The sequence below is a fragment of the Bos mutus genome, chromosome 7 (genome assembly GCF_027580195.1).
Source record: "Bos mutus isolate GX-2022 chromosome 7, NWIPB_WYAK_1.1, whole genome shotgun sequence".
NCBI classification, from domain to species: domain Eukaryota; kingdom Metazoa; phylum Chordata; class Mammalia; order Artiodactyla; family Bovidae; genus Bos; species Bos mutus.
This window is the reverse complement of record NC_091623.1, coordinates 1,650,090-1,674,367: the sequence shown is the minus strand read 5'-3', so window position 1 is coordinate 1,674,367 and position 24,278 is coordinate 1,650,090. Positions and strand designations below refer to the sequence as shown.

At 40.0% G+C, this 24,278-nt stretch overlaps 1 protein-coding gene across 7 annotated transcripts in view; it reads left to right on the top strand.

Moving 5' to 3' along the window:
* EBF1 (EBF transcription factor 1) overlaps positions 1 to 24,278 on the top strand; it is a 409,074-nt gene that overhangs the window by 289,748 nt on the left and 95,048 nt on the right. For 4 of the 7 annotated variants that reach the window (XM_005897517.2, XM_005897516.2, XM_070373020.1 and 1 more), the window contains exon 9: positions 12,046 to 12,176. In XM_005897517.2, the coding sequence (XP_005897579.1) occupies positions 12,046 to 12,176 (131 nt within the window). Of the gene's footprint in view, positions 1 to 12,042; positions 12,177 to 24,278 lie in introns of all 7 variants that reach the window. The other 3 variants (XM_070373017.1, XM_005897518.3, XM_070373018.1) reach the window with 1 other exon arrangement.

Genomic DNA, 24,278 nt, shown 5'->3' with positions numbered 1-24,278 from the left:
CCCCAATCACTAAGGGGAAACCACAGAAAGGTTCTGAGTAGGGCAGTATCATTTTGAAAGTGGACGTCAGAGGAAGGTTAATTTGGGATTTGGTATGTAGACAGGACTTAGCACCTAATTAATAATCTGATAGTAGAAATGAATCACAAGCAAGCAAGTGTGAGTATTTGCTCTCTGCAGCCCAGATAGAACAACCCAGACCCCAAAGAGTAATTTTTGAGGAAGCTGGGTCATCCAACATGGAGTTTGAATGGAAGTGGAGTTCCCACTCTCCTTTGCTCCTCTGTTGGGATCAGTTTGATGATACACATCCCAGTGCTTGTGACATCATGGATCATCACCACGGAAACATCTGTGCTATAACAAACACTGGAGTGCAGCATCACTGAATGTGTCAGGGAGGAGAGGAAACTGGCTCAAAATGATAAGGTTCTCAATAATAAAAGTTCACTGAAATATGTTAGCAGTAGTAGCCTTGGTCATGGAGAGAAAGGTAAGCAGTACTACTCTGAAAAGCACAAAGCAAGTGTTGTGTGGTGCTAAAGGTTGGACAAGGTTGATTTTGAGATGCTGCTCACATTCAAAACATGGTTTCCTTAAAAAGTCACTATCTATGCTGTCTTGCGTGATGATGGTAGAAATCCTTCAGGAGCACAGAGCTTGTCTCCCAAACTGCTTATAGAAAATCTTTTGCACAGCAGAGGCGGGTGGTTGGGGACTTCTGTGTTGTTCTGGGAGAGAGCTTGAACAAACAGAGACAGAACTGACAGTGCTTGTGCCTGGTGTTTATTGTTTGATGAGTCGGTGGCAGTGTTAGACATGCAGTTTCAGAAATTAATGACTAAAAGATGATTGGCCCTCCAAGGATTCATAGATGTTGCATACTGACAGATCAGATCATGGTTGAATCCAGCTTGAAATCATATTTAGATTTGGTTTGCATGGTGCTTTAAGAAACTATGTATATGTTGCTTTACAATTAAAAATGGAGATGTTTTACAGAAAATCTGGATGTGCCCATTCTCTTAATAAACAGAAGGGGTGGTCGTGCAGGTGGTGTTGCCACATTCTCAAATGGCAATGATTAAGTTAAACTGAGAAGTTGTGTCCCTTTTGGGGAAGGGAGATACTCTACAGTTTCCCGCACTCCCCACCTCTCCCATTGTGTTGCCCCTAGCCCATTTTATTTATTTCCTTTCCTGCCTGGCCCTGTGAACATTGGCTTTTGTGATCACTGTTGGAAGGATTAGAGATTAATTGTTCCTAGCACAATTCCTGGCATATGGAGGACACCCCCTAAATGATTAGCTCTGACTATTCCCTGTCAATGACTGGCTCATTATTTATACTTGAACTATAGATTAGCACAGTCCCATAGAACTTCCTGTGATGGTGGAAATGTTCTATTTCTGTATTGTCCTCTGTGATAATCACTAGTCACATGGAGCTGTTGGCCAATGTGGCTGGTATGACAGAGAAGATAATTTTTATTAATTAAAAATTAAATTTCAATGGCTACCATACTGGGCAAAACAGATTTAAGTAACAGAATCGAACATCTGGTGCAGTGTCCTTGTTTAGGATAAAATGTAGAGAATAAATGGTGGGACTGTATGTGTGTGTGCGTGTGTGTGTGTGTGTATTTATTTTATAAGAGATTACTTATAGTGGATTTCATCAGTTAGGATCACCTATTGGGATCACCCCTTATCACCTGACTAGAATTCTTGTCAATTTAAGGAACCCAACACATATGTTCTACGAGATGTTTTATGTATGTTTATGTCAATAAGTATAAATCTACTTAAGCTTGAATGGGAAGTTTTGCTGCTTTCTGCCCCCTGACTGTTCAGTTAAGGGTACTGTGTAAATATAATAACTAGACGTATGTGTGGAAAATCCTAAATTTTTGATGAGCTGCTTGCTGCTGCCATTCGTGATGGCGCAGAGCCAGAAACTAGGGTTACCAAGGAGACTGTGGACAACCACTGGAGCCCTGCTAGAGGGATCCTCTCTTCTTAGGCCTGGGGTTCCACAGGCTGCTGGCTCTTGTGTTCCATCACAAGTGTAAATCCAACACATCTAATGACCACATGGCCATAAACCAGACACAAAGTAGAATTCCAGAAGATCCTTCTTTCATGCAACTTATTTATTCGTTTGTATCTTGGTTTGCTTCTCTGAGCCCAGCAGTCATAGGCCTCCCCTGTCCTTTGTTACAGCGTCGGAAACCCCCAAACCATCCACCAGGCTCTGGCCCAATGGCAACTTACTGGTCTCTGTCTTGCAGCTTGCCCGGAACCAGCTTTTCCAGCTGAGAAATGAGTAACTTCACTGCTTTAACTGCTTCTAGGGATAGAGGTACAGGAGGGCAAAACAAACATCATCATGTTTCACTGAAGATGAAGCTGAATTATAACCTCCACCCTGAGAAAGTCTCCATAAAAACAGGAAACCTAATAAACATGATAGAGACAGCTGTTGTACATAATTTTATCAAGTATCGACTAATACTTGAAAGGGAGAAAAAGAACAAAACATACATGAATATAGTCTCCTTGGATCATTCATCCAGTCAGAATTATATGTCATCTCTTCTTATAGTCAGATCTAGAGAGAGGACACAGGTCTTCCTTTTCTGTCTTTATGTGCAAACGTCAATGTAAACCCCTGTTAGAACAGTGAATGGAGTGAGTCCTAGAATTCAGTGGGAGGAGAAAAGCCCTCTAACAAAGAATGTGGATTCTCCATACTTTTAAATTCCTTCTTAGGAAAATTCTTTACAAAAATGTTTACTAGAAAAAGACCAAGCTGATATCAACTGAGATTAACTAGTGAAATGTTAAATTATCTGCACACATCTCTGCTTTGAATGCTGAATTTAGTTTGACTCCCAGACACAAGGAGGCTAAAAATTCATATTCAGATAAGGAAAGGCAAACCTTGGAGAACAGATGGAGCAGAATTCAGTATAAAGGTTTAATCCTATCAGGCTGATTCCTGTATGACCATCTGGGTAATCCGGCACACACATTCAAGGCCTGTTAAAAATACGGCTCTAGCCAAGATTAGCGTCACAGATTTTCCACTAGACTTGCTCATATTTAACTTTATGATTTTCCAGACCTAGAGAGATTGCTTGCAAATAAAGACTTGAGGATTCCATGAAGAAGCAGTGACATTTTTTTTTTTAACCTGAAAATTGTTTCCTCTTTTCACAATATTGGGTATCCATTTTTGGAAAGTTACTTTCATTTTCCTTTCTTCCATGACTTTCACATCTAGAACTTCGTGTAGTAGGATAATAAGGAGAATTGGGCTAAAAATAATTTTGTGCATGAAAGTTCTCCTTGTCAGGAAGAAAAGAGTTATTTGCTTACTATATAATCAGAGGCAAGTGAATTTACTATTGTTGCAACATATATCACAATTGGATCCATGTATTATTTATTTTGAGGGTTCTCTCACCCTCCATGATTATTTTTCTCTGTTGCAAAGGGGTTGCTGACAATCATAGAACAACAACAACAAAAAGAAAAACTGATGGCATTATTTGCTATGAGCTCCTCTAGGATTAATATTTTGTACATTTTAATTTTGGATTTGGCAGATCAATTTTAGTTTTGGATTTGGCAGATCAAACTTGAGGTGGGAAGCAGTATATTCTAACCTCTTTGAGTTATAAAATTCTGAGCTTCCGAAGTGTTTTTAACAAACAATGTTTGCATATTATGAAACAATGCTGTGTTGTGTGTCATTAAATCAAAAAGCCTTCAGCAAGTCTTTCAAGTGCAATTTAGAAGTTACAGGTACATCAAAATGTCAAGATTTTTCACTGCTCAATTGTTAAATAACCCTGTGTAGTGAACCTGCAGAGAGTTCTGGATCACAAATAGACAAACTCAGAAATCCAAAAGTGCTTGTCTTAGAATGTTCGGACTACAATTGTTCCACCAGGATTTCTGTCCTTCCTTTGTTCAGATCTGTGCCCACTGATTGTTGAGCAATTTTTTTTTTAAGTCAGAATAGAATAAGAAATCTGCAAAACAAACAGGAAGTGGATATAATTTGGGCTTGCTTTGTAGTTAGCATAGGGCATAGTTTGGAACTTAGCTCTTCCACCAAGTTTAGATACCCCTAGATGACCCCACTGGGTTAACTGTGCATTGATACAGATGGGTATCGGATCTACGTTTCCATCTAGTGACTATGAATTTTACTTGTTTTCTGGGAGAGCCATTAATGTCAAAGCAAAGGGCTTTCTTGCCGAAAGAAGTCACTTTGGAATAAAGAATGAAAAACACTTGAAGTACTTGATCTCTTCATTTAATATTTAATAATTTAATTGCATCTGGTGTTGAGAAATATCTATACCATAGGTTACATTTCTCTTCAAAATGACAATCACACGCAAGTACACATGGTAGAGGGTGGGGAGACAGAAGGAGGGAGGCTCTTTTGTATATATAGTATATGATTCTTTGCCAAGTAATATCTAGATATGCTAGTGGATGGAGCAGTAAATGCAGACCAATAACAAAACCAAACCAAATAAAAACCCTAATAAACAATAAAATCCTTAAATGCATAAAGCAATTGCTAAAGAAAATAAAAGGCAGAAATAAATTTGGTTACTCAAGTTAATAAGTGTTACAAAGAATGTTCCACCTTGAGTGAGAGAACATCAAATGTGTATATCTGTTTATTAGTTAACTAGGAGTCTGCGGTGAGGTTATGAAAGTGAAGTTTGTACCCCCTGGTGCTAGGGTTCAGGTCAGGCATTATAACTGCTACTGGTGTCTCAGGCTTCCACTTGGAGAGGGTGTGAACTTAGAATAGATTCGCTTCCTGTACATGGTGAAAATTCACAGGGCCAGCCTTCCCATTCGGGTCAAACCCTCCATTTGCCTTCCTCCCTGGCTAGCAGCTACCGGTTGTCAGGATCAAAGAATGCAGGTGCTGCTTCTACTGAGCTGTGAGCCGTCAGGAAAGTCATCATTTCACTTAAAAGGAAAACTCAGCAAAACAATAGTCCGATTAAACAGGAAGGGCAGATAATCTGTTCACTGAGTCCAAGTTGGGGTACCTTGTGTCCCCATCTCTGGAACTGTCTTGCGCCCAAGCATAACCTCACCAAAATCAAGTAGATACAAGGGAGAAAAAGGCCTGAGATTTTATGAGGTCACAAGTGTCCCGCAGAAAGGAGCTGAGCTCATGGGTTTTGCAACATTTTCTGCCAAGTCTCAAGAATTTGGGATAATAACATTAAAGTTAATTCCTCATTTCTGAAAAGATTGCCATTAATCTTCATTCCAGGCAAATGAGAACCTTAGGAATAAACATTCTAGTTTGGAAGTACTGATGCCAAATCCACCTCCTCAGTAAACTTAGCTATGTTAGCAAGTCACTGGGTTGAAAGTTCCTAGGAAAGTTTTATAATACGTTATATGATCTGTGATGCTGAGACTATGATGTATTCTAGTAAATAAACTCGTTAGTTTATTATGATTATGACAGTAACTAATATATTAACAACTAGAATCCTATGTGCCTGGAACACAGTAAAACAGCAAACCCAAGCAGGCACTTGCTGTGTTTTCCCAGGAGTCTGTGAGGTGCTACCACTGCTGCTTAGAATGGATTAGAACAGAGAGGGTAAGTGACTGCTTCAAGGTCACACTGAGTGGTAAATGTGGAATTTGAACAGCTGGAGCTCTGGCCCATTTTCAGATGCTATAATAACCTGAATGTTAAAATCAACTTAACATAATTGCATCTTTCTATCTTTACTCAGAGGCCGTTAAGGGCTGGTGCCAGCATCTTCACCTGCATTGTAAGCATTGGTATCTGCTCTGTAGAAATGTTCATCAGTAGTAGAGAGTTCTAGATAACAGAATAGAATGCTGGAAAAAGAGGGCTTTCATTTTTGAATATAGCATATACAAAGGAAATGGAAAATAACCTTCAGTGGAATTTTATTTTGAGATTTAAATGAGTTTAGAACTTTTCTGGATTTGTACTTTTTACCAACTAAGTGTTGTTTGCCAGTGGTATTTAAATACAGGGATGGAGAAAAGAACCAAACAACACATCTCTAATGAGACTTCATTATAATGGGACATCAACTGTCGCAAAGGCCTCATTTTAGGGAGAAGCGGTGGTAAATGCTGCACCCAGGTCATCTGTTCAGCTACCCCAAACAAGAGAGGTATTGATCACGATACAAAGAGATTTCAGAGGCAAAAATAAGAGCAGCCCCAGGCCCCTGTTGATAGCTGTACACACCACTAATTCACCTCAATGGGCAGGCACCTCTGAGCTCAATTAACCCTTATTCCCAAGGCCACCCATAAACCCTGAGGTAAACATGGTTTTCCTGGCCCTGACTTTCTATCAGTGAAATAGATCATTTCTATTGGAGGCTGAGGGGCGATCCAGCTTATAAATTTACCTGCTAATAAAGAGGCTGATACTTCTAGTGTGGGTAAGCAGGCATTAGAATCTTGTAATACTGATTCTGTAAGTCAGAAAATTTGAAACTGCTGAGGCCATCCATGATTTCTTCTACCTTCTGTGGCTATTGAAAGGAAATATAAATACTCTGCAAGTAGAGCAGGTGAGCGCAAATATCCCCTGGTGCAACTGTCTGTACACAGAACATTAGTTGTTAAATATGTACTGGAGCCTGAATGATTTCTTTCTTTTTTTCTTCTTCTTCTTCTCATTCTTCCCTCTCTTTTCCTTCTCACCACAACCATTGTTCAGAAGCAAATTGGAAATCTGGTAATTAGGCCCTGACTCACGGTGTAGTATTAGAGTCCCGAGCCAAAGTTCAACACCCTGAAATGAAATTTAAACCAATTAATCTGTTAGATTTTTATCGCTTGTCCGTGTTTTCTCAGCAATTCCCCCAGCACGTGGCCTTTGATCAACTCTCATACAAACGCTAAAATGTGTGCCTGCTGCTAGTAAGATGGGAATGACATTAACATGGTACTCATAAAACAATCAGAGCAGAGAAGCCCTCAAACAGGCAGGGCATAGTAATATTTAATAAAAGCACACACATAATCTTCAGAATTAGCATTTTGTGCCTTGCAGTACCTTTGGGAGAAGAGCTTTTATTTGTGGAGTGATCATTATTATAACAAAGAAGAGCTACCTAATAATTTCCACTTTAACTCTGCAATGTGCCACGAGCATTTCAGAGCCATTATGCTAAACTGTGGTAGTGTAATCATGTTATTGTCATAGTTTGAAGGAAGGAAAATCTCCTTTACTTGGGTGGCTGTTGGGGGTGGGAGGAGAGGTTTTGGGGGAAAAAAAAACCCAGACTTACATTTTTAATGAGATTTAGAAGCAGGAATTGGCTTACTGTCCTTGTGGATACCCAGAGTGTGAAAATTTATTGGTGAGGAAGGAAGAGTCTTTTATTAATTAAATCAAGATTTGGTCAGTAAAAGTGGTTTTGTATTCAAATCCACCCCTCTCCTCTATTCCATAATATTTCCTTCGAGATAGAATTGTGTTGATTATTGTACTCCTGGGTTGGGTTGAACTCTTTCATGAGACTTTTCACCTTCAGATTTCACTGAATACATCCACTGCGATTATTATGAACTGTCATTCTTCTGTATCTCTCTGGATATCCTGAGTGAAAGAAAAATAAGTCCCTGGCTGCTGCAGATGTCCTCTGAGCTTTCTCAAAGAGAAGAACGGGCGGGGGAAGGCTCAGGGTCTGTTAGTCACGACATCTGGGCTTTAAAAAAATTAGTTTATTCTAAAGCATACAGCTTTTATCTTTCACACAATTAAACGCTCTGCTGTTACCTTTTTAAAAATTAAAACATACTACCTTAGAAGCTGCTCATTGAAAAATTCAAACCATACAGCTACCTATAGAGTAAAATTTAATAGAGTCTCTCTTCTTTAGTCACCTTCCTTTTTCGTATAGACCCACTGGGGATAGTTGGACATCCTTCCAGACTTTGGTCCATCACACCTGTTCACACATAACTACACACGTTCATGCCTATAGGCATATACATATATATATATATATAATTTTATGATTAATAGAATCATACTATTCATTAAGCTACAAATTGTTTTGTGTGTATTTTTTTTTTACTTACTAACATATTTTGACATCTTTCCATGTCAGTTTATAGAAATATTTTCATCTGTTCTAATGACCCTTGACATATCCTATATATGGATATATCATGCTTTATTTAATCACTCCCTTATTTGGGGGGACAGTTAGACTTAAGCTTTTCACAATTAATACTGCAGTGAACATTTGGGTACCTGTAGTTTTAGGCACAATTGAAAGTATTTCTTGGGCTGCTTTTGGTCTGGCAAGTTTGTGACTAGGGTAAAGGTAAGATGGTAGTCTATGAGTTAAATTTAAATCCATAAACATTTTGTTTGGCCTACACATTAAAAAAATGAATTCGTTGCCAGCATTTAAAGACTGGGAGAGCCATCCTGGTGGTTCAGAGGTTAAAGCATCTGCCTGGAATGCAGAAGACCGGGGTTCGATCCCTGGATCAGGAAGATCCCCTGGAGAAGGCAATGGCAACCCACTCCAGTACTCTTGCCTGGAGAATCCCATGGAGGGAGGAGCCTGGTAGGCTACAGTCCATGGGGTCGCAAAGAGTTGGACATGACTGAGCGTCTTCACTTTCACTTCACTAAAGACTGGGAAATTTCGTGTAAAAATCTGGGCTCCTGGTTCCTTTTGAAAAATCAGAAGACCAGCTCAACCAGGGACTGCATCTGTGTGGGGATACCAATGGCTGGAGCCTCCCCAATTCGGTGTCAGCAGCTAGCCATCTCATGCTTGCTCTGAGACCCTGGGCTGCTGTGTTCGCTTGTGTTTCTTGCCTTGGCTGGTGTGGATCTGTGAGTTCTTAACAGCTGCTCTTGAGCCTGATCGATTTAGCTAGTCACAGTGTCTTCTACCTTGCATTGTTGACATTTTAGGGTTTTTTGTTTGGGGGACTGTCTCATGTCTTACTGAATACTTAGCATTCTTGACTTCAGGTTACTAAATGCCAGTAACATCCCTTCCTTAGCACACGCTTTCAGTGGGTCAGCCCAGGATTCCTTTTACAGATTTTCCAATCTTCCCAGTAGGGGAGTAGGGAAGCTTCCCAAACAACTCCTCTTAAGACGGCTATGACATAGGTGTACAGGAGACATATATACCTGGAAAACTTTGAGGTCTCAGCTTATAAAGAGATGCCTAACTGACTTGTTCTGAGATTAGCACCTAGTCCCTCAGCAGGGATAGTGGATTATATTGAACACAAGGGTAGGATGGACCCAGGGATGCCTCTTTTTTCCTTTAGTACTTCTTCCAAGCCTTTTTTTTCTCTCCCAAAAAACTAAGAAGATGGTGTCATATATTGTTTCTTCACCAGTGTTTCTCTACTAACTTGATGCTCATTTAGCTCCAACTAGTTGACCTGTCGGAGAAGGCAGTGGCACCCCACTCCAGTACTCTCGCCTGGAAAATCCCATGGACGGAGGAGCCTGGTGGGCTGCAGTCCATGGTGTCGTGAAGAGTTGGACAAGACTGAGCGACTTGACTTTCACTTTTCACCTTCATGCATTGGAGAAGGAAATGGCAACCCACTCCAGTGTTCTTGCCTGGAGAATCCCAGGGATGGCAGAGCCTGGTGGGCTGCCGTCTATGGGGTCGCACAGAGTCAGACACGACTGAAGTGACTTAGCAGTTGACCTGTAACTTTGTTTCTGAATGGTTGAAAACATTGTTAGATTCCTTAGGAAATGTTGGAACATATGTGCATACCATCTATACATATGTGTACTTACATCACATAGATGTATACATATATGTACTTATATCTATACATATACATATGTGTAATTACATGCCTTCTGTATCCTACAATAGCAAATGGAAAAAAGAAAGCTGGTGCAAGTCTAAAATCTGCAGTTCTTGGCCATATGCTATTATAACTTCTTTGCCTGTAAGAGAGACTCTCAAAGATACACTAACATGCCCAGATGCCACCTTTTGTGCAATGATGAGAAAGCCTGGAGGTGCCCATACTTAACTAAAAGAACATGCTTATGTGAATAAAATAAAATAAAATTTAAAAACTCAGAAGAAATCCTTAAACTAATACAGGTAATAAGCACCAAGATTATTTTTTTTTGGTTAATGAGGGCAATCACAGAGTCAGCATTTAATGATAGCATTGGATTCCACACTTTGCCATCAGAGAGACTCTTTCAGGACCAGTTCAGTAAAACCAATGTTCTATTCTTCTCAGAAGTATCAAAGGATATAGTAATACCTTTTCTATTCCACTCTAGCAACTAAGTACTTATACTGAGTTAGGAATGAAGAATTAAGATTTTGAGACATTAACTAGAATGTGTCCAAACTGTTTATATTTTAAGAATTTTATATAGTTGTTAAATGTAGTTTATTTCTCTTATAAATTGCTTGGGATCATACATCATGTTCTACCATTGGTTTGGGAGTACTCAGTCATGCATTTAAACATGGTTACTTTTAAAGGAAAATTTTATGAAAAAGTCCTATGCCTGTGGAACATCGATCCACAACCTTTATGAGTGTTAAAAATTGAACAAGAATTTTCAAGCCATGAATCATTTACATTTCCTTGATTAATTATTTTGTTTTTGGGAGAAAGTGAAGGAGAGAAAAGGCATCTGGACTGCCCAGTGTTAGTTGTAAATGCACTGCTATGAGTTCAGCCAACATGAAATGTTTAGTTTGGAAATTTCCAAATTTCTCTGTGCAATTTTTATAAGATTAATTTGACTCAAAATCAAACCCATTCTACTTGTTTGTATGGTGGCACGTGAGCCATGGTCCCTTAGGGCTGGGCTTCGTATTTTCTTTTCTTCTTGCAAAAGTTGAAGCATGACATTTTGCCAAATTTGACAAAGTCCAGTAATTTTTTGCCAGTTTTTTTTCCCGTTAAAATTAACTGGTGCTCTCATTGGTTTCAATACTTGGAAAGTCAGTCTGGAGTACTTAATACACTTTTTTTATTAAAGAAGAGGGTCTCATTTTCTCTCCTTACACAGTATCTCCTTTGCTTTGGAATTTTGCTTAGTTCTTGCTCATAAAAGTGATCATGAAACAGCAGCATGGCATTGTGGAGCTAACAATTCTCAGTGGCACGAAAGTACTCCCTGAGAGATTTCTTTTATGCCCAGTAATTCTGTTGAAAGCATGCCATGCTCATCGGACAAACCACCTCCAGTCTGGAATCACAGTATTTGCAAATTATTTCCCATCTCCAAGGGCCATTTATAATGGAAAGAAAGGAGATAGGAAGTTTTGAAAAAGCCAGTTCTTGGGTTTTATGCCTGGGAATGACAACCAAGCAAAGGTCATGGGACTTTCTGTGGTTCCGCCCTGACTCAGCCATTTGGTTACATAATTCACCCTGAATGACCTGCATACTTTGCATCTATAAAATGGGATCCATGACATTTATTGCAAAAGATGTAATGGTTTTTATTCAGGACTATTGCTCCAGTAGTGGTACAGACAGAAGGCATGGAACAAGAATGGTGCTCTGTTCCAGTCTTCTCTCTTTCTTCCCTTCATATTGGACATGAATGTTTATCTAAAAATCTATGAGTTTTCTTTTCAGGAGATATATTTAATTATTAAGCAATTCTATAAGGTTTCTAGTATATTCCAAAATGTCATCCATGAAAAAAAATCTTTAGTATTTCATAAAAAAATTTTTGCTGCTATGTTTTATTTCATAAGATTTCAAGTTTGAAAAGATTTGGGTAAAAATATCTGTATCTTAATAGAAACAAAGAAAATAAATGCTTTTAAAAACTGAAAATGCACCATGAAGTTTCAGGTCCTAACATACTAGGAAATGGCTGAGATCTTGAGGGACTTTCTGTTCGTGAAAAGATAAAAGATTTTTTTTTTTCTTTTTCTCAAGTCTCCCATCATTAAAGTTTGGTTCTAACAGCAGACTCCTTCTCTTTTTCATGTGTGTTGAAAAGCAGCTACTCCCTGTATCAAAGCCATCAGCCCGAGTGAAGGATGGACGACAGGAGGTGCGACTGTGATCATCATAGGGGACAATTTCTTTGATGGGTTACAGGTCATATTCGGTACCATGCTGGTCTGGAGTGAGGTAGGTGTTGTCTGAGCATTAATATCTAATAGCTTGGTCTACTTAAGGATACTGTCTACACTTGAATTTCTAATAGAGTGTATAGAATTTTGTGGTGCCTGTCTGGGTGGGCCAGCTCCAGTCTGCAGAACTCTGGAAACTGGGAAAGATGGGTTGGGTTTACCAAGAGGCATCACTTTCTGTTGGAATGCCTTCCACCCACTGGCCCATCAGCCCCAGGAGAGTTTCATCATTGTCCTCATGGGCAGGCCATGGTGCGGACGTCCTATTGTGTATTGAGAATGGGAAAGGAGGTACATACACATTCACAAATATATATATATATATATATATATATATATAGGCAAAGCCCTGTAACAAGGTAGTGATTTGTGAACACTTGCAGATGGAGCCTACAAATATACATCCATCTTTAATGATCACCATTCATGGGACAGTAATAATCTAGGTGTAGGTGATTCTTGACTTACTCAGTGACTCCATCAAAGAGTGAGTGGTTTGCCAGGGGCTCTTTCCTGCCCTAGGAATTTATAACCTCCCAAGCATCTCAATATGGATCTTCAACCATATGAAAATGACTATGCTCTGATTTTGTAGTACTTTCCAAGCATTGTGATCATTATTTTAATTTGCCAGTTGACTTGCCTGGCAGTAATCAATGTTATCTCAAATTACAAAACATGAGTATCACCATTCTGAGAAGGCATGGCAAACTTGCCTTTGCTTTCTAAATACTGAAACTTGATTTCTTAGCCAGCATGCCCAGAGCCTGTTTTATTTTATCTAACCCTAACCCTAACCCTATTCCAAAGTTTAGAATAAAAATAGTGCTAGGGCTGCAGGAGACCACTGAGCTCACTTATATCTTACACACTTTACAAGTGGTCAAAGGATGACTAAACTTTGTTGAGATTTACTATACACTAGGCACTGTGCTGAGCCCTTGACATAGATCATCTTAATCTTCCCTTTACACCACAAAGTAAATACTGTTAGTATGTATCTTTTCTTGGTAAGGATACTGAAGCTTAGACTATATATATATATAGTGAGAGAGAGAGAGAGTCTAAGCATATATATATATATATATATATATATATATATATATGCTTCCCTGGTGGCTCAATGGTAAAGAATCTGCCTACCAATGGAGAAAACTTGCAAGAGATGTGAGTTTGATCCCTGGGTTGGTCAGGAAGATCCCCTGGAGGAGGAAATGGCAACACATTCCAGTATATTCTTGCCTGGGAAATCCCATGGACAGAGAAGCCTGGCAAGTTATAGTTCATGGGGTCGTAAAAGAGTTGGACACAACTTAGTGACTAAACAGCAACATACACACACACACACACACACACACACACGTACATATATATTATACATATATAATATATGTCATAATGATATATAATATGTAAAAATATAATTATATTTTATATAATATGATAATTATATATGTTTAACTACATGACCCAAAAGCAGCCATCCAGAGCCCATGGAGTATTAGTGATAGGTATGTAGCCATACAAAGGACTCAGTAGCAGAACTGGAGCTATAACTCGGGTTTTCTGTCTCCATTCCTGGTTGTTTTCCCATGACACCATTGTTTAGCTCATCCAGATATTTGTATTGTGTTTTCTCTTTAGAGGGGCTCCAGAGATAAGCAAAAAGTTAAGACTGTGCTGGCTGAGTACGTTTATCTTTCCAAAGCAGAGCCTGCCCTTCTTTTAAGCCTTCTGTGTACACATCTCACTGCCAAGAACCCCCTCTGGCAAGCCCCTTGCCAGCCCATGCTGCCACTGCATTTGTATTTCCCACATGGGTGACAGGCAGCAAGCGCTTGCTCAGAGAATCCAGGCTCCCAGTAGAGTTGAATCAGGGATGAACTCCTGGTCCACCAAACCGATTGTTGTCCAAGTTGGAACATGCCACACGTGAAGGTGAACTGCACTGCTTTGGCCGCTGCAGCCCTTCTTTGTTGGAAGTATTGGGTTGTAAAATTAGAAGCTCCACGTACTTGGTGTATGTTGCTTGCAAGTTGGTGTCTTCACTGCTGCTGGAGGCAGGGGTGCTCACAAGGACAGCCTTTCCCGGGTCCCGTAGGCTGTCTTCATCTCTTCCTATCTCTCATTCTGTTGCTTGTCCTGGACCTTGTGAGAGGGGAAGAGTTAATAGAATATGAACTTTTTAATCCAGATCATAGTAGCCACAGTGAAGCTTGAGAGGTGGAGAGTTCAAATCAGAAGTATATTTGACCCTGAGAGTAAGTGAGGTTAGTGTGAGGCTTCCTTTACAAGCTTGTGCCTGTCTGAAGCCAGGTGTACTATGTTGGATGTGTTACACATCAGGAAATTATTCATTTGTTCCTCCACCTTGTCCAGGTCCCCCAGTTTCCTCTTGGTTCTCCTACTTTCTTGTCCTCTTTTAGGAACAGAAAAGGGAGGTTAAATTCTAACTTAGGTTTATCTAAATTGCTTTAAAAGAAAGAAAGTGAAAGACGCTCAGTTGTGTCTGACTCTTGGCGATCCCATGGACTACAGTCCATGGAATTCTGTAGGCCAGAATACTGGAATGGGTAGCCTTTCCCTTCTCCAGGGGATCTTCCCAACCAAGGGATCAAACCCCGGTCTCCCGCACTGCGTGTGGATTCTTTTTCAGCTGAGCCAGAAGGGAAGCCCAAAATTGCTTTAAAGAATCTGTTTCCATAAACAAAATCAATGCACATCATGAAAAGGAAATCCATTGAGGTGATACTTTGTCTTCCTCCTCCTCCCTCCTCCATCCCTGCCTTGCTTATACCAGAAGTCCCTTACAATGGATCTGGGGGGTCCAGTTGGGAGCTGAGGGTCGGGGGTACATTCACTTTCTTTGCCCACCTCCTTCTCCCAAGCTGCTCTTATTTGTGGCTCTATCATAAATCAGCTCTGACCCTTTCCTGGTGAAAGCCCACTATGTAGTGTCCCAAAATCTTTTAGCAGATGTGTTGCATTCAGTCGCATCCAACTCTTCACATCACCAGGCTTCTCTGTCCATGGAATTCTCCAGACAAGAATACTGGAGTGGATTGCCGTTTCCTTCTCCAGGGATCTTCCCAACCCAGGGATCAAACCTGTATCTCTTGTACCTCCTGGATTGCAGGCGGATTCTTTACCACTGTGCCACCTGGGAAGCCAGGTTTTAGCAGATAAATCCCCTGCAGCATGAGCAGTTGAGTGTCTGGATGGAGGACTTTAATTTGGGCTGTTATCATCATGATGGTCCTGACATTTAGAAGGATGAGTCTTGGAGAGGTGAACTTTTTATAAATATGCTAAACTATTTACAAATGTAGATTTTCATACAGGCTATTTGACAGATATAATGCTCTCCCTTTTTTAGTGCAGGGAGAGAATCTGGTACTGTTCCAAGTCCCCCAATCTACCGTATACTGATGAGAAATTGAGAAATGGCTCACATGTACTGAGGGCTTTCATGTATAAGCACTTCATGAATATTATCTTATTCAATCCTTTTTTCCCTGGTGGCTCAGATGGTAAAGCATCTGTCTACAATGCGGTAGACCTGGGTTCGATCCCTGGGTTGGGAAGATCCCCTGGAGAAGGAAATGGCAATCCACTCCAGGACTATTACCTGGAAAACCGCATGGACAGAGGAGCCTTATAGGCTACAGTCCATGGGGTCGCAAAGAGTCAGACACGACTGAGCAACTTCACTTTATAGCCTTATGTTAGATACATATAAGTAAACTGAGTGTCAGAGAGGTTCAGAAACTTACCACCATCACACAGACACAGATAGTGCTAGAGATGGGATTTGAACCACAATGAATGTTTCTAAGAAGGAAATACAAGCCCAAGTTAATGAGAGAGCAAGTGGGTGGAATTTTGAGAGCAAAGGACAGAAAGAAGAGAAAAAAGACATGCACAGTAACCCAAGTGGTACAGTAGTAGGAGTAGTAACAGCAACAGTAGTAGTAACTGTGGCTCTTTTTGATCAGTATTAAAGTATGTGCCTTTTATTTTGGTAGGCACAAAGAACTGGGGGCTGTGTCTCCAGGCTTCCACTGAGTAGAATCAAAGCTTGATAACTGTGAATATTAAGAGAAGATATCTATGAAAGTAGAGTAGGACTAGTATTAGCTAACATTCATTGAGCACTTAGTTCCTGCCGGGTACTATGCTAAGTGTTTGCTAAGGCTCTTTGTGACATGGTGACAGCTCACGTGTACAGCATGTTCTCATTTTACTGATGGGGAAATTGAACTTGGGGAAGTTAAATAAGCTGTCCAGTTATCAAGTTCTGGAGATGGGATGTGAATCTATACAGTTCAATTCCTGAGCTCACTTTAACTGTCCACAATTTGTTCAGTTGCTAAGTTGTGTCCGACTCTTTGCGACCACATGAACTACAGCACACCAGGCTTCCCTGTCCTTCACTATATCCCAGAGTTTGCTCAAACTCATGTCCATTGAGTCAGTGATGTCATTCAACCATCTCATCCTCTGCTGCCTGCTTCTCTTGCCCTCAATTTTCCCAGATTCAGGATCTTTTCCAGTGCGTTGGTTCTTTGCATCAAGTGGCCAAAGTATAGGAGCTTCAGCATCAGTCCTTCCAATGAATATTCAGGGTTGATTTCCTTTAGAATTGGCTAGTTTGATCTCCTTGATGTCCAAGGGACTGTCAAGAGTCTTCTCTAGCACCACAATTTGAAATCATCAATTCTTCAAGGATACCCAGCCTTCTTTATGGTTCAACTCTCTTGATTTAGCCTATGCCAAATGTTTACCCTAGGGTTTGTTTTTTTTTTTTTTTTACCATATCAGACCAGGGTGGACTTGCCATTGATGCCTTATACTGGAGAGTATCTTAACAGTCACTATCACTTCCCAGGGTAAGCTAGACTTGTCATGTAGAGGATCAGAAGTAAGAGCAATCCTTTCGTTTTCTAGTTGTATAAATTTGTGAGTGGAGCCATTGACATATAGGAAGAGTTTAGCTTTAGAAGAGTATGTGCTTTGTGTTAGAGGCAGAAGACAACCTCTTGCTTGTTCCATATAAGTGACTAAATTACTTATATATTTAAGACAGTTAAACTGTCTGGGCCTCTTCTTTAGGACCCCGATCTATCCTAAGTCTTTGTCCCTGGTCACATTGTCTCTTGAGATTATGCCACCTCTGAAATCTAGTACTTTTAAGTAGACTTTTCTCTCTTCTCCATTTCCTCACTCTGTAGCCCAAAGCACTCAGGAAGCAGGCTGGTGGGCCAGGACAAGGAGATAACATTTTAGATTAGCAGCTGATGCTATAATTTGGAGGCTATTTTTAGCTAAAGAATTTAAAAAAGAGCCAGAGAAAATAGGGCTGGTTTAATTTACCCTCATCTGTGCCCATTCCCTACCAGCCCAATCTTTTGTAAATGAGTAGTTCATTTTAGCTCACTGATTGCCCCCTGAGGGTTGGAAGAAAGAAAGGTGGCAGCCTACTGCTCCTAACTCAGGGCTGCCTTCTGTGAACTCCCGAGTTTGGGGTGAACTACACGGCTTTCTTGAGAATGTGGTCTGCCATCTTTGTTACTCTTCCTTATTGCTTCTGGCCCTTTCTCTTCTCTCTATTTTTGCAAAGCAAATTATTTTACTGATACTTTGGTACTCCTTAACATGTTTTACCCCAGAAGACTTTAAAAAATTTTTTGTAGTATTTTACATATAAAACCAGAAAAACCAACAGGGTTGATATGTGCTAAGATGGGTTCAGTTTTTTCTTGAATACAGATGTATTTTGTTGTTTTGCTTTCCTATCACCCTGTGATTAGGAGGAGGAAGGGGCTCCTGCTACTGGTTTGCAGAGCTAATTGTTCAATTTTTAATATCTTTCTAACTTCTAAACAACAAGTACTGGTTGGCTTGCCTGCTGTTATCTAACACTGGAGTAGGTACTGTGGATGATTAATGTTAGGCTTTGTGGGACCTGGTATTTTATTTAGAAAGACAGCTTGCTGTCATGTAGAAACTTAGAGAGTTCCAAATTTATGCAATGCAGAGTTAAATTTTGGTTTAAAATTCTAGGCAAGGTTCTAGAAGGCAGAGAGAATAGTATAGTTAGAAGTAGACTGCTTGAATAACCAATCAGGTTTCTAGTCTGTCCAGGTGGTCTCTGTGGTGGACTCTGAGGCTCTCAGGGTCCTTTTAATTAGTCATTGACAAATCTGAGAGAACGTATACAGCTTAAGGTAGTTATTTGGTGTTCAGTCCCAAAGTTGTGTCCAACTCTTTGTGACCCCATGGATTTGGAATTCTCTAGGAATTCTCCCGGCCAGTATACTGGAGTGCATAGCCTTTCCCTTCTCCTGGGATCTTCGCAACCCAGGGATCGAACCCAGATCTCCTGCATTGCAGGTGGATTCTTTACCAGTTGAGCCACAAGGGAAGCCCAAGAATACTGGAGTGGATATCCAATCTCTTCTCTAGTGGGTCTTCCCAACCCAGGAATCAAACTGGGGTCTCCTTCATTGCAGGAGGATTCCTTACCAACTGAGCTATCAGGGAAGCCCAAATGTGAGAAATGTGGAGTCAGATAAATTCAGCTGGTCTTGTTTTAGAGCTTTTGAGGTACTTACATGTATTTGACTATCTAAAACATAGTATGCTGCATGTCCCAAACTTTGTGACCAAGTTCAGTTCAGTTGCTCAGTTGTGTCTGACTCTTTGCGACCCCATGGACCACAGCACGCCAGGCCTCCCTGTCCATCACCAACTCCCAGAGTTTACCCAAACTCATGTCCATTGAGTCAGTGATGCCATCCAATCATCTCATCCTCTGTCGTCCCCTTTTTCTCCTGCCTTCAATCTTGCCCAGCATCAGGGTCTTTTCAAATGAGTCAGCTCTTTGCATCAGGTAGCCAAAGTATTGTAGTTTCAGCTTCAGCATCAGCCGTTCCAATGAACACTCAGGACTGATCTCCTTTAGGATGGACTGGTTGGATCTCCTTGCAGTCCAAGAGACTGTCAAGAGTCTTCTTCAACACCACAGTTCAAAAGCATCAATTCTTTGGTGCTCAGCTTTCTCTATAGTCCAACTCTCACATCCATACATGACCACTGGAAAAGCCATAGCCTTGACTAGATGGACCTTTGTTGGCAGAGTAAAGTCTCTGCTTTTTAATATGCTGTCTAGGTTGGTCATAACTTTCCTTCCAAGGAGTAAGCGTGGTTTAATTTCATGGCTGCAATCACCATCTGCAGTGATTTTGGAGCCCCCCAAAATAAAGTCAGCCACTGTTTCCACTGTTTCCCCATTTATTTGCCATGAAGTGATGGGACCGGATGGCATGATCTTAGTTTTATGAATGTTGAGCTTTAAGCCAACTTTTTCACTCTCCTCTTTCACTTTCAAGACGCTCTTTAGTTCTTCTTTACTTTCTGCCATAAGGGTGGTGTCATCTGCATATCTGAGGTTACTGATATTTCTCCCGGCAATCTTGATTCCAGCTTGTGCTTCTTCCAGCCCAGCATTTCTCATGATGTACTCTGCATATAAGTTAAATAAGCAGAGTGACAACATACAGCCTTGACGTACTCCTTTTCCTATTTGGAACCAGTCTGTTTTTCCATGTCCAGTTCTAACTGCTGCTTCTTTACCTGCATACAGATTTCTCAAGAGGCAAGTCAGGTGGTCTGGTCTTCCCATTTCTTTCAGAATTTTCCACAGTTGATTGTGATCCACACAGTCAAAGGCTTTGGCATAATCAATAAAGCAGAAATAGATGTTTTTCTGGAACTCACTTGCTTTTTCAATGATCCAGTGGATGTTGGCAATTTGATCTCTGGTTCTTCTACCTTTTCTCAAACCAGCTTGAACATCTGGAAGTTTGTGGTTCACGTATTGCTGAAGCCTGGCTTGGAGAATTTTGAGCATTACTAGCATGTGAGATGAGTGCAATTGTGCAGTAGTTTGAGCATTCTTTGGCATTGTCTTTCTTTGGGATTGGAATGAAAGCTGACCTTTTCCAGTCCTGTGGCCACTGCTGAGTTTTCCAAATTTGCTGGCATATTGAGTGTGGCACTTTCACAGCATCATCTTTTAGGATTTGAAATAGCTCAACTGGAATTCCATCACCTCCACTAGCTTTGTTCGTACAGTTGCTTCCTAAGGCCCACTTGACTTCACATTCCAGCATGTCTGGCTCTAGATGAGTGATCACACCATTGTCATTATCTGGGTCGTGAAGATCTTTTTTATACAGTTCCTCTGTGTATTCTTGCCACCTCTTCTTAATAACTTCTTCTTCTGTTAGGTCCATACCATTTCTGTCCTTTATTGAGCCCATCTTTGCATGAAATGTTCCCTTGGTATGTCTAATTTCCTTGAAGAGATCTCTAGTCTTTCCTATTTTATTGTTTTCCTCTATTTCTTTGCACTAATCGCTGAGGAAGGCTTTCTTATGTCTCCTTGCTATTCTTTCAAACTCTGCATTCAAATGGGTATATCTTTCCTTTTCTCCTTTGCTTTTTGGTTCTCTTCTTTTCACAACTATTTGTAAGGCCTCCTCAGACAGCCATTTTGCTTTTTTTAATTTCCTTTTCTTGGGGATGGTCTTGATCCCTGTCTCCTCTACAATGTCATGAACCTCTGTCCATAGTTCATCAGGCACTCTGTCTATCAGATCTAGTCCTTTAAATGTATTTCTCACTTCTGCTGTATAATCATAAGGGATTTGATTTAGGTCATACCTGAATGGTCTAGTGGTTTTCCCTATTTTCTTCAATATAAGTCTGAATTTGACAATAAGGAGTTCATGATCTCAGCCACAGTCAGCTCCCAGTCTTGTTTTTTTCTCACTGTATAGAGTTTCTCCGTCCTTGGCTGCAAAGAATCTAATCAATCTGATTTTGGTGTCGACCATGTGGCAATGTCCATGTGTAGTCTTCTCTTGTGTTGTTGGAAGAGGGTGTTTGCTATGACCAGTGTGTTCTCTTGGAAAAACTCTATTATCCTTTTCCCTGCTTCATTCTGTACTCGAAGGCCAAATTTGCCTGTTACTCCAGGTGTTTCTTGTGACCACAGAACCCTTTTTCCCCCACAGGAATCACCTTATAGGAAGATATGTTAACAATGGCTGAAGTCCATGTGGATTTCATGTTAATGAAGTAAAGTCATGCAACCCAGTCATGAAGTGATTGGGCTGGAGTAGATATAAGAAAATCTGAAATATTTGCAGAGTATTATTCAGCTTAGACTAACAATGTTTGGAGCCATTCTTATTTAATGCTGCAAGGCTGTGAACAGAAATTCACTCATATTTTGCAACTGGTTTTAGTCCTTGTACACTTGGCATTAGATGCCATGTGATTTTGTAGGACAGCTATATTTAAAGATTGCCAGGACCATTTATCTCAGATGGGAGAAGTCAGAGTTACATCACTGTATGAACTGATTAGCCTCATCCAAGGGTCATACATTTTCTTTTTAATTCAGATGGATGTTTTCTTCAATTGCATTCCCAGAGACAGGGAAAAGGCAAAAGAAGCCACTACAGGAGAGATCTCTGGATGATTGTAGTTAGGTAAATGGCAGCTTGTGGGGCTGAGAAGAAATTTTGCTGCTTGAATCCAAAAGTTTAAAAATGAGATTTTAAATACAGTTTTTATTTTCTGTCTTCCTTCCTTTCCATATCTGCTTTCTTTTAATTTAAAATTTTATTATTATTTATTTTTTAATTGGAGTGTAATTGCTTTACAATGTTGTGTTAGTTTCTGCTGTACAACAACATGAATCAGCTATAAGTATACATACATCTGCTCCTTCTTGAGCCTCCCTCCCACCTCCACCCTCCCATTCCGCCTCTCTAAGTCATCACAGAGCACCCAGCTGAGCTTCCTGTGCTACAAGGAAGCTTCCCACTAGCTATCTGTTTTACATATAGTAGTGTATGTATCTACTTTCCATTCTCATTTGTGCACATAGCTCAGAGGGAGGGTTGTAAATAAAAATAAATGGTATTTTCTCTTCTGTGACATCGAAGAATGAATGACTACAACTCGTACTTGTTCCCACTATAAGTTTCTGAGGCCTTATATCTGGCCTTGATTTTTACTGAACCACATGCAGAGTCACAAAATTTTGAGGACTTTGAGGAGTCTTTCCAGTTGTTAGAAGCAGCTCTTTTATTTTGAAAGTGAGGCAAAAGAAGTTCTGGAGCTTGCTGGTGCAGTGACTTGCTCTGGTTAGCTGCTTGGTCACAACTGAAGTGACTTAGCAGCAGCAGCAGGAGCCGGGGTTTTAGCCCAGTTCTCCAGACTCCAACTGCACTCCCCATTCAATTTTCTTTTCTATCAATGTTTCTCATGACATTTCCCTAGTTTTTTTTCTTTTTTTTTTTTAGCATGTGTCCCTGTGCTAAGTTGCTTCAGTCACATCTGACTCTTTGCGACCCAGTGGACTGTAGCTCACCAGGCTCCTCTGTCCATGGGATTCTCCAGGCAAGAATACTGGAGTGGGTTGCCATGCCCTTCTCCAGGGGCTCTTCTGAACCCATCGACTAAACCTATGTCTCTTGCATCTCCTGCATTGGCAGGCGGGTTCTTTACCACTAGTGCCACCAGACTTCCTTATATTTACCAAACCATCCCAAGTTTTATACATGATGGCATCACCATTCCAATGACTATTATGTGTAACACATTTATTTGAGATACAATTCCACTAAAATCAAAAAGAAAATTAAGAAAGGTGGAGAAAGACATTGTCTCAAATATCATCTCTTTCAAAAATTTATAATATAAATAGGGTACAGTGTAAACAGCTGTGTCATTTATTTTACAAATATTGAAGCTTACAGGTATAAATTTAATTTAAAGTTTATTAAATGCACAGGCTTTAAATAATTCCTAGTTCCCTACTTTTTCCTAAATATATGTTTCCAACTCTATATTCCACATATATTTATTGATCATCTATTAGGAGGCAGATGTTTAATGCCAAGTTGTACACTTCATTCATTAAGAATAAAAAGAGCAGTGTGAATCACTTATATCAAACTTTGAGTATGGCTCTGATGAATACCTTTCACGTTCAACTTATCTTATAGGGAATGATTTCTAGATGAGTCAGCATATTTAAAAACAATGTAAAAATAGTCTAGTGGTCTTTTTAATATAGTCACATAGTTACACACATGCTCAACTTATTCTTTAAAATGCTCTAGTCTGTATGGTTATTTTTAATGACTAAGGCATTTTAAATCTATCATCTATGTTGATAATTATGAGATAGTTAAAAACACGTTTAGGTTGACATTTTCAGTTATTTGTTTACAGTGCATTCAAAATGTACACATATGTAACTTAAAAATGGAAAAACCCAAAGTGTGATGCATTTCTAATTTTAACAAGAATCAAGGACAGAATTCACACCTGGCTGTAGTCTTGTGACTTTAGTGAAGGAAATCGATATTTATATAGCGTTGTGCTGATTTCATCCATGTGTTCAGTGCTTACTGCTGGAATGGCTCCCTGATGATCTGAGCTGAAATCTTCCTCCTGATCAGCCTTACTGGTTTCCTATTTCCTAAAGCCATGATGCTGTCGTTTGGGATTCAAGCACAGCCATGTAACGCTTTGACCTTTCTTCTCTGCATTCTAACCCGTCATTCATCTCAACTTCTGCTCCAATCACAATGAGTTGTTTGCAGCTCTTTATGCCTGCGTTAATTTCTCTCCTCTGTGTGCTTGTTTATCCCATTCCTCCTTCCACAATGCCTTTCCCTCTTTTCTGTGCCCAGATACGTCTGTCCTTTAAGATCCCCCCAAAACATTTTTTTTTTTTGGTCCGTGAAATCTTCCCTCACAACTCTAGATATAAAATATTTTATCTTCTTTCTAAATTCCTAATATACTTATCTGTACCATCTTATGTTCCTTATCACTTCCTATTCTGACTTATGAGGCTGTTCTCTGCCTTGAAGGCAGGATCTATACTGAATTCAGCTTAGTCCCTTACCGTGTCTAGCACAGAGCCTTACATGTTAGAGGCATTAATTTATACCAAATAGTGTTGAATGACACGACTTCTACTTTCTTTTGGTCATTCATTCATTCAAGCAGA